A 10167-nucleotide genomic window follows, 5' to 3' on the forward strand; every position below is an offset into this window, starting at 1 on the left:
GCACGGGGCAGGGACGTAGGGGCTCGGTTCTGGCTGCTGGAGGAGCTGGAGGTGGCCAGGGATGGGCACAGCACCGGGGGACTTCGGTCTCCATCAGCCACTGCTGTTCCCCCCCGAACAGCCGGAGGACGGCAGCGCTCTCCAGCCGCTCGGAGCACCAGCTGTGCTGCACCCGGGGCATCAGCTGCAAGGTTTTGGGGCCAGAGCTCCCCCAGCAGACTCTGAGTGGCAGAAAAAGGGGCAGGGTCCCCAGCTGGGCCAGCCAGGGCTGCCCAGCCCCACCGCTGCAAACCCACCCAGGCTTGCTTCTACGCCTGCAGGGAAAAAATAATACTAACTAGGGCTGGGAGCATCATCTCAGGGGCTGCTCAACCCACAGGGTGGCTCCTTGTGCACGTCTCCTTTTCTAAACAGCTCTGCTGGTGAAGGCAAAGGAGGGAAAAGCTGCGTGTCCGAGCCATGGGACGGGCAGGGCAGGGCTGTCGCTGCGCCCGAGCTGCCCTCTTGGGCTGGCGGGGAGCCACGCGCCTCGGTGCGGGAGTTAAATTATTCTCCCCGTTAAAAACTTACGCCTTTTTCATAGGCCGGATTGGTGTAGCTTCCCCTTGCTGCCAGCGATCTGATGATGCCTCGTTGTGCTAATTAGGGAGCCGGCCGGCAGCAGGGCGAGGGGCCCGCGGGGACGCGGCCGAGCCACGCGGTGCGGGTGGTGGCACAGCGAGGGGACACGGCCCTGGGGACAGCCAGCACCACTTCCAGCACTGCCTCACCTCTGCGCATTTTCTTTCGCATCGTGGAAGACAGAGGCGGATTTAAGTAAATATTTAGGCTCACTTTCTGATTACCGGACACTTCTTGTCCCGCTCCTTCGGTTCTCAGGCACCTGGAGGGTGCCATGGGGAAACCAGGCAGGGCCATGCTGCCGTGGGAGGCAGGAGCTCAGCCCGAGGGGCAGGACGGCAGCATGGGGAGCTGAGCAGCTCCTCTGGGGCAGGAGGTGACAGCCACAGGGACCCCAGCCCCGGGGACGTCCCAGCCCTGCGGGTGACTTGGCAGCCTGCCCTTTCCGCCCGCCGCCGCGCTCCGGCGAGCCGATTCCTCTCCCCTGAGCGCACCCTCCGCACACCCATGAAAATCGATGCCCGCTTCCCGGCTCTGCTCCCGGGGGACAGGAGAGCCCCCGCGGTGCCGGCTGGCCAGGCTGTGGCAGCGAGAGCAGAGGTGCTTGGGCACTCGGCCGCGTGTGCACGCACGACCCTTAAATCCTCACCCAAAGCGGTAATTCGCTCTGGGGTTTGATGTAGGCAGGCAGAAGCTCTGCGGGAGGACGCCGGCATGTCACTGCTCAGCCGGGGAGGATGAGGGCGCGCTGCCTTCCTCCCCAGGGGGCTGGCGGGGGCAGCACCCAGCGAGCACAGCATTTTCCAGCTGCAGCCCCCCCGGGTGCACTGGTTTTGTCCCTGCCCACGGCAGGAGCTGGGAGCCCACGCCGGGCCCGGTGCCGCGCTCGCGGCCCTGCAGCGTTTCCGTCCCCGCAGCCGCCCGCGTGGCTTTGTCTGACGCTCGCCTTTGAAATATTGACGGGGCTGTGCTCGCGATCATCCCGTGGTGTGGCTCCTCCGAATCCGCCCCGGCTCAGCCCAACGGGTCGTGAACATCCTAAATACCCGGGAAGCATCACGAGGAGCTGGGGAAAGCATCCCGAGAAGGCACAGCACCCTGCCCCGGCTCAGCGACAGGACAAGGGGCACCGAAAAGCCCCCCTGGAAGGGGTATAAAAGCCACCGACCTTTCCTGTCGGTCCCTGGCACAGCAGCCATGGCCCCCAAAGGGCTCCTGGCTGACTCCTCCTTCCCCCGCAGCACGGTCAGAGGAATTTGAATTAAAAATCTGAACCTGAGGGTGCTGAGCTGCCCTGCTGCGCCCAGCCTCAACCCAAGGGCCTCGCCTGCCCCTGTCCCCGTCCCTGCTGCCACCACGCAGCGCCCGCTCCGGCCCATCTGGCGGTGCCTGAGGCGGTGCAAACTGTTAGAGACACTTCGGAGCAGAGCTGTGAAGACGTGGCTGGAAGGAGCTGTCCCCCCGCGTGTCCCCTCCCGCTGTCCCCGTCCCCGAGGTGCCGCCACCGCAGCAGCCGGCTTCCCCTCCCTCCTCCTGCCACCAGGCTCTCCCACCTCCTGCAGAAAATCTTGTTTTCAGCATGAATCTCAGCGAGCCTCACCCCCTGCCTCGAGCAGGAGCACCCGGAGCTGCGGCGAGGGATTTGGAGCCCCGCTGGGCTCCGGTCACCAGATCCGGGTGCCGGAGGTGCTGTAACCGCACAAAGGGTGCACCGCGGGCACCCATCGCTGCCAAGCCCGTCCTGACACCCGCACGGGCCCGCACGCTGCAGCCTTGGGACGAAACCACAGCAGGATCCGGAGAGCACCCCCAGGAGCTCCCCGCAGCACGGGCAGCAACCGCTCGCCTCCCGTCCCGCCCCGTCCCTCCTCCTCGCCACACGCCTCCGTGCCACCACCCGGCGTGCTTTCCGCTGCCGACCACTCTGCTTTGCTCTTGGTGCTTCCACTTCCACCCCTCGTGCCCCAGGAAAGGCCCAGGGCATCCCCCAGAGCCTCCCTGACCGAAGCTGCCTTCCTCACCGCGCCCTCGCAGCGCGCGGCCTGCATGGCTCCGCAGCGCCGGGTCGCCCCGGGGACGTGCCCCTTCTTCTCCCCGCTGCTTCTCTAGAAACGAAAACCAACCATCAGCACGCACAGGCGGTGTCCTCAGGGGATGCCATCCGAGGTGGGGGCTGCAGGGGCGCCGCTGCACCCAGCTTCTCAGGTAATGAGGCAAACGTCACCGCCGTCGAGCTGACGAGCAGCTCGTGAACAGAAACCACGCTTCTGTTCCACTCGGCGTAAAGGCGCAGCAGTGTCAGTGGGACCGAGCAGCCCCGGGGACGAGCAGCGCGACGCAGACCGACGCTGTGCGCGACGGGGCTTCAGCCAGAACCGGCCACGAGACAAAACGAGCCGTTTTCTCAGAAACTCCTTAAAAACCATCCCAGACCTGCAGGACCCTGCGTTCCTGGTGAGCCCGGGGAAACTCGGCTCTGCCGCGGGCCGAAGCTGACCATGAACAAAGCACAAAAGGGAAAAAAAGATTGTTTTAATGATCATAGGAAGGAACAAAGGGTTCGCACCTCCTCCTCAGCAGGATCATCTAGTTTTGGTTTTTTTTTCAATTGGAAATCAGGGAGGCCTGCCGGGTTTAGTAGCACAGAAGATGCCGAGCAGAGACCCGCGGAGGCTGAGCACCTCGCCCAGACCCCCGCTGCCCGGCACGGAGCAAACGCAGCTCCCAGGGCCTCGCTCCCACGGCCAGCAGCTTCCAGGCCCCTCAGGGAGGCTTCCAGCAAAACCAGAGAAAAGTGGAGATCTCCAACATTAAATCAAACAAAAATAAACGCGCTCCTTCCGGGCCACCCCCTGCTGTCTCGGGGTGCTCCCCGTGCCGACGCGTGCTGCGCCGCCAGCATCCTCCAGCACCAGCAGGCGGGGACACGGGGCTCGGCAAGAGGTTGGTTGCTTTTTTTTTTTTTTTTTTAATTAATGGCTCCGTGTAAACCTCAGTTAGACGTCAACGGTCTGCTGCTACGCCAAGGGAACGCGTGCCCGCAGCCAAACTACATCACACAAACTCCAGACTTCCACCGAGAGCGGGCGACAGTGCCTGGCAGGTCTCTGCGTGGGGCGCGCGGCTGCGGCCGGACCCTCCTCACCCTCCTCCTCCTCGCAGACAGTCCCAGGACGTCAGCGGAGCCCGTCCAGTGCCGCTGCCGCCTGCAGCCCCCACGTATCCACGCGTTCCCAGCAGGATCCCGGCCGCAGGCATCGAGGAGGGCTCCAGCGAGGCGTGGGGACCGCGCTGCCCCGCAGCCCTCGGCACAGTTTGGGTCCGCCCGGCACCGGCTGCCTGCGGGGCTCAGTAAATCTTCTGCCGGCTGGGCAGGATGGCCTCCTTGATGAAGGAGAAGATGAGGAGGATGCCAGAGCGCTTGCCCCTCTTTCCCTTGGTGAAGTAGTTGGAGACGACGTCATCTGCGCAGAGAAGGGAAGAGGAATCAAAATCAGCGATTGCCGGGACAGGTCCTCTGATTTCAGGGCAGCACACAAGCAGGACAGTTCCTGGTTTGCTCACATCTGGGCTGTTCCAGTCCTACGGGCAGCCCAGATCCCCCAGTTCTGAGACTGGAGCATGAGGGGAGAGCCCACCGAGAGCTCCAGGGCGCCAGGACAGAGCGAAGCAGCCCCATAAGCCCAGGAGCTGACACAAGGCCAGAGCAGCCTCGCTCTGCCCCTCCCCAGGTAGGCGTTGCTGGATCGTTCCCTTCCGCCCTGGCTTTGGGAAGGATTTGGGAAGGATTTGGGAAGGATTTCCCCCCCACAAGAGGGAACGAGGAGCACTGACCTCCAGGCTGCACTGTGGACGGCAGGATGTTCTCTCCGGCCGACAAGGAGACAAAAAAAGCAAAGGGGATCAACCACAGGCAGAAGGTGAAGTAGGCGAGGACCTGCGGGCAGAGCAAAGTGGTGAGAGCCGGGGTCAGGGCACATCCTCTGCAACACGACAGCCCCCCCTCGCTCCAGCGTGGCGCTGGGTTTCTGCCTGAACCCCCTGAGGGAAAGGGCACCGAGAGGAGAGATCCCGCAACTCCTTACGCTCAGACGCTGAGCCTGCAGAGCCAACACGGGGACGAGGAATCCCCCGGCTACCTCCAGAGAAGGGCAGGGCAGAGGACGCCCTCACTCCTGAAAACCTTCGCTGCTCCCAGAACTTTAAAGAGCGCAGTTAACCAACCAGGAAATCGGCCACGCTGCTGTGAGTAACTAAACCCTCCCGGTACCTTGCGGGGACGAAGAGGAACTGGCGCACCAGGGCTCGCTGCTCCTGCCCCGAGGCTTGGAGCCAGAGCCCCAGGGGGTGCCCCCACGCCGCGGGCTGCAGCGCTGACCAGCTCCGCGGCACTGCAGGAGCGTTACATTTCACCAAGTTTCTTTGTTTGCTTGGTTTTTCGGTTTCACAAGAAGTTTTCTGCGGGGTTTAGGGAGGCCCCGTTGTGAATCTGGGCCTCCACCTCCCCAGCAGCTGTGAGGGCGGCAGGACAGAAGAATCAGCGTGTCTGAGGCATAAAACGAGGAGCAATTATTCCAAGAAGGAGGTAGTTCGTGTTTAGCTTGCAAAAAAAAATTAAATAGTACTATTTTTTCTACTTCTCCTAGCTTTTAGCACCGAAGAAAAAAAAATCCACCCTCTGCACTGAAGATACAGCATTCCTTCCTGCCCTTCACTGGCTAAGAAAGCCCCAAGGCCGTGCCCGAGGGGTCTGGAAGAGCAGCTGTGGCTTTCCGGGTGCCTTCGGGGACCGAGCAGGGCCCCCAGAGGCCCGAGGAGCGCTGCCCTCTGCCCCCTCCCGCCATGCCCCGCGGCCCCTCACCTCGGAGAAGAGGTAGTACTCCTCTGCGAAGTACTGGAAGGCCAGGTAGTGGTTCAGGACGACCAGCACTGCCGAGGGAACACACTGCAGGGTCAGCCTCCAGCCTGAGGACAGCGCCACGGCTCCCCCCAGGACAAACCCCTCTCCGACCGCCCATCCCTGCAGCCCGTCCCCACCTGCAGCCTCGCTGTCGCCCAAGGAATTTCGGATCGTGCGTGAACCCGGTGAGAAACTGTCTGGGTCCCCAGATCCCAGCCCCGTTTGTCTCCCCATGCAGCCTCCGAAGAGCCCGAGCCCCTTCTCGTCCCGAGCCAGAGGGCGCCCGGAGCCCAGCCTGCGAGCGCAGCACGGCCCCGAGGGGATGGGAAAAACCCCGCACGCACGGCAGCTGCCGAGGGGCTCCGCGGCCAGACGTAAAGCGACTCAAGCTGAAACGGGCTCACGCAGTCCTCGGCAGAGAAAAACACCGCTTGGCCCCCGGGGAGCTCGCTGGTGCCTTTTATCCGAGGCGCTAGGACAGCTCCTCCAGCCCAGCTCGGGGTCAGCACAGCCCTGGGCACGAGGCAGCCCCGAGGCGAAGTGCTTCGTCCTGCGCTGCCCCTCGGCTCCGCCAGCTGAGGAACGCGACCAAAACCCAGAGAACTCTGCAAGGTGAGAGCCCGGGCCTACCAGGAAACACAGCCCCTGATCTACGCGCCACGGGAGAGCCGCACTCATTTTCAGGCAGCGGACGAAATCCTGCCTACTGGAATCCTTTGAGGAGCGAAGGTACGTCAGTCACGCGCGGCGAGCACCCTAAAATATGCATGGTGACTCCAGAAAATGTGCGTAACAACTCCAGAACGCCACGCCAGAAGCAGTTCTGCCCGCTCAGTACTGAAGGTGTCACTCCGAATCACTCAGAGCAGAGACCTGAAGTCACATCCACGCACAGGACGCTTCAGCACGCAGGAGGCTCGGAGCAAAAACCAAAAGAAAGCCGTTCCACCGACTCCGAGCTACCACGAGCCATCCTGACGGCGCTCCCAGCCCATCACCTGCAGCGTGCCTCGTCCCTGCCGTGCTCCCCTGTACACCCGCCACCCGAGCAGGACAGACAGACAGGACGGAAGGACACCCACTCAGCTGGGGAGGCACCTGCACCAGTTGGCCCAGCGCTGCCCCACGGGCACCGCGGTCTCGCGGCGCCCCACGCAGGCACTGCTGGCAGTGTCTGCAGGCTGTGAGATGTCGCTGCTTGGGGCAGAAACCTCTGCTCGCCTGCAGCACGAGCCCACGGCAGCCCCTCGGTAGGACGGGAGCGTCTCGGTGCCACCGTCCTGCCAGGACTTGGCCCAGGAGGCCGGGAGCCTGCAGGCGCCGGGGATGGAACCGAGACGGCCACAGCAGTGGGGCTTGGGAGCACCGCAGGAAAGGGGTCAGCACGGGAAAAAAAATCCCCCGTCTAAAAGCATTAAAGCTCTTTTCTACCTGCACTTTTTGCAGTAACCGTGATGGATTTCCATCTGTGTATAACCACAGGCTTTTATTTTAAAGCTTTCCTTTCTCTAAGCAGCTCCTCATAACGATACACACGCAGTGCCTCCCGCAGCGCAGCGCCGCATCAGGCTGTAATTATCCACGTGGGGTTTTGTAGCTCGCTTCAGATCCCTCCCTGCTCTGTACCAAGACACAACGAACGCTGGTGGCAGCCTCCACGCAACCTGGGGCAGGAACCTGGCTCAGAAACCCGGGGCAGGAACCCAGCCCTGCCGCTCTTCACACCGGCTCCCGGCGGCCCAGGACAAACGAGCACAGAGGCTGCAGCTGTCCCACGCACACCATAAAGCGAGATTAAGGCGCACGGTACAAAGCTCGAAGTCCTGGGGCCTCCCTAACGCCCTGGCAGCTGCAGTGCAACGCCCGAGCCCTCACCAACGCCCAGCTGGAGCTCAGGCTCCTGCTGCCCTGTGCCACCCTGCGCCGCCCCGTGCCACCCCATGCCGCCCCCTGCCACCCCGTATTGCCCCGTGCCACCCCGCGCTCACCGCAGGACAGGATGAAGTTGGAGGAGGTCAGCACGATGAAGGGGAAGGTCTGCAGCAAACCGAAGTAGACCAGGTTTGTGAAGAGCCCCACGCCCACCATGAAGCCGGGGAAGTGCTCGAAGAGGTAGAGGCCGACGAGCACCGCCGTGGAGAACTGGAAGAGAGGAGCGGGGTGTCACAGCCCTGCCTGGGGTGACACGGGGGTCCTGGGGGGGGAACCAGGCAGGGCTGAGCCTCCCCTGGCTCCTGCACAGAAGGACTGCAGTGCGTGCAGAGGAAATACAGCTCTTGAGCTGCTTTTATTCAGCTACAGAGGCAAAACCCGGCTGTGGTCACAGCAGGGAGCCTGCTGTCACCAGGGCCACCCCTCGCAGGGAGCGTCCGTGTCCCCGGCGCCCCGAGGAGGGGACAGGATGACGTCCCGTGCCACCCCCAGGCAGGACGCGGTGGCGTTTCGGCACTCACCCAGATCATGTACTTGATGATCCTCCTGGTGACAACCGTGTACTCCTCGATCAGCTCCGCCAGGTAGTAGAGGCCGGCGGCTGCGGGAGGAACGCTCGGCTCAGCCCCGCCGCCGTGGGGGCAGGATGGGGGCACCGGGGGGGGGGGGGGGTCCCGGGGGGCTGCAGGAGAGGTGCAAACGGGGGCACCCAGCGGGACCCCAACCCTGGGGCACCCCCAGGACCTCGGGGGCACCCTGGTGACCTTGGTGGCGCCCGGCTTGTGTGGCACCGGGTGGCCTCGGGACCCTGGGGACCCCAACCCCCTGGGCACCCCCACCCCCTGGGGACCCCCACCCCCTGGGGACCCCCACCCCCTGGGGACCCCCATCCCCAGGGGGATCTCCACGCCCTGGGGACCCCCACCCCCTGGGGACCCCCATCCCCAGGGGGATCTCCACGCCCTGGGGACCCCCACCCCCTGGGGACCCCCATCCCCATGGAGACCCCCACCCCCTGGGGACCCCCACCCCCTGGGGACCCCCACCCCCTGCGGCACCGAGGGGACCCCCGGGGGACCCCAACCCAGCGGCACCCGGGGACAAAAAGGGGACCGGGGGACAAGCGGGGACCCCCACCCCGGGGCACCGCCGCCCCCCAGCCCCGCTCCCCGGGGGTCCCGGAGCCTCACCGATGGCCAGGGTGACGAAGGCGACCTGCAGCAGCAGGGACAGCCAGCTCAGCGCGTACAGGAACCACATGGCCGGGCCGAGCCGAACCGGGCCGGGCCCCGCCGCTCCGAACGGGACCGCACCGGGCCGGGAGCGGGGCCGGGCCCCGCCGCTGCCCACGCGGCGCCGGAACCAGCGAGCGGCCCGGCCCGGCCCGGCCCCGCCGCCGCGCCCTCTGCAGGCCCGGAGGGCCTCACCCGGGGGGGCCGGCACCGGGTGCGGGGCCTGCAGCCCCCGCAGGGGTCCCGGTGTGCCCCCCCGCCCCTCCCCCGGTCCTCACGGGGGTCCTGACAGCGCACGGAGCGCCCCCCGCAGTGTCACGGGGCTCCCCTGAGGCCTGCGGGGAGCCCGGACCGTGCGGGGGTCCCCAAATTGTGCGGGGGTCCCCCGGAATTTACGGGGACCCCAAACCGCAGAGGGGGTCCCAAGAGCGCAGAGGGACCCCGAGACGGCACGGAGAGCCCCCGGGGGCACGGGGAGCCCCCCGAAGGGTGTCGGGGCTCCCCCAAAGCACGCAGGGGCACCCCCTGAACCTGCGCAGGGGGACACTGAAGAGCCCCCCCGCACCCATATAGGGACCCCCTACACTCATTATAGGGACCCCCTACACTCACACAGGGACCCCAGCACCCCTATAGGGGCCCCCTTCTCCTCTACAGGAACCGCTGCACCCATTTTGGGTCCCAGAACCCCTATAGGGACCCCAAGCTGGCAACACATAGGTGCCCCTGTGTCCATACAGAAACCCTGCGCCCCTGTAGGGACCCCCTGCATCCATACAGGGACCCCTATGTCTGCCTACATCTCCCCTATAGGGCCCCCCCTGCCTATATGGGAATCCTCTGCATCCATATGGGGACCCTCAGCACCCCTATAGGACCCCGACACCCACATGGGGGCTCAGGCTGGGCACCCCCTGCACCCCAAACCGGCACCCCTGGGCTGGGACCCCTCTTCCAAGGTGTGGACTCCAGGGAGAGACCCCAAAGAGGGGACTGTGGGGTTGGGGTGGTCCCAGGCTGAGCCCCCAGATTCCACAGCCCCAAAGCAGGGACCCACCCCAGCTCCCGGGCCGAATCCTGCCCCATGGTGTGCCCACGGTCTCCCCACAGCTTGGGGACACAGAGGGGGGTCCTCAGCCCCGTCCTGCCCCTGCAGCCACACCGGGTGTCACTGGGTGTCACTGGTCTGCACTGGGTGTCACTGGTTTGCACTGGTCTGCACTGGGCGGGGTGTTGAGATCCTGGCTCTGGCTGGAGCCGTCCCCTCCTTCCCCTACACCGGGCATAGGGGATGGGGTCGCACGGTGCCCCCAGCACCGCCTCCCGGCCGTGCCTCAGTTTCCCCATGGACAGACAAGGTAACCTCACCCCCCCCAGCACAGGGAGCCCCATGCAGCCCCACAGGGTGGTTTGTGGGGTGCCCAGGTGGAAGTCCTCGCTGTGGGGTGCTCGGGTCCTCGCCGTGGGGTCCCCAGCTGCTCC

The 10167-nt window shown here is 65.3% G+C and overlaps 1 protein-coding gene across 1 annotated transcript; it reads right to left on the bottom strand.

The window, feature by feature from the left end:
- Nucleotides 1-3132: 3132 nt before the first annotated feature.
- On the bottom strand, nucleotides 3133-8831 carry TEX261 (testis expressed 261). The gene is made up of 6 exons (XM_066997019.1): nucleotides 8644-8831; nucleotides 7975-8054; nucleotides 7510-7663; nucleotides 5483-5550; nucleotides 4456-4558; nucleotides 3133-4085 (listed from the first exon to the last, which is right to left on the bottom strand). The coding sequence occupies exons 1-6, from the start codon at nucleotides 8711-8713 to the stop codon at nucleotides 3970-3972; spliced, it is 591 nt and encodes a 196-aa protein (XP_066853120.1). The 5' UTR covers nucleotides 8714-8831; the 3' UTR covers nucleotides 3133-3969.
- Nucleotides 8832-10167: the final 1336 nt, after the last annotated feature.

This window comes from Anser cygnoides, chromosome 4 (assembly GCF_040182565.1).
Source record: "Anser cygnoides isolate HZ-2024a breed goose chromosome 4, Taihu_goose_T2T_genome, whole genome shotgun sequence".
Classification (NCBI taxonomy): domain Eukaryota; kingdom Metazoa; phylum Chordata; class Aves; order Anseriformes; family Anatidae; genus Anser; species Anser cygnoides.

Bases quoted from the DNA above. Each gene is read 5' to 3' on its own strand.
- TEX261 (XM_066997019.1), bottom strand. From the start codon at position 8,713: ATGTGGTTCCTGTACGCGCTGAGCTGGCTGTCCCTGCTGCTGCAGGTC. The intron at 8,055-8,643 runs GTGAGGCTCCGG...TTCCTCCCGCAG, and splicing joins CTTCGTCACCCTGGCCATCG to CCGCCGGCCTCTACTACCTG. The intron at 4,559-5,482 runs GTGAGGGGCCGC...CTCTGCCCGCAG, and splicing joins AGTACTACCTCTTCTCCGAG to GTCCTCGCCTACTTCACCTT.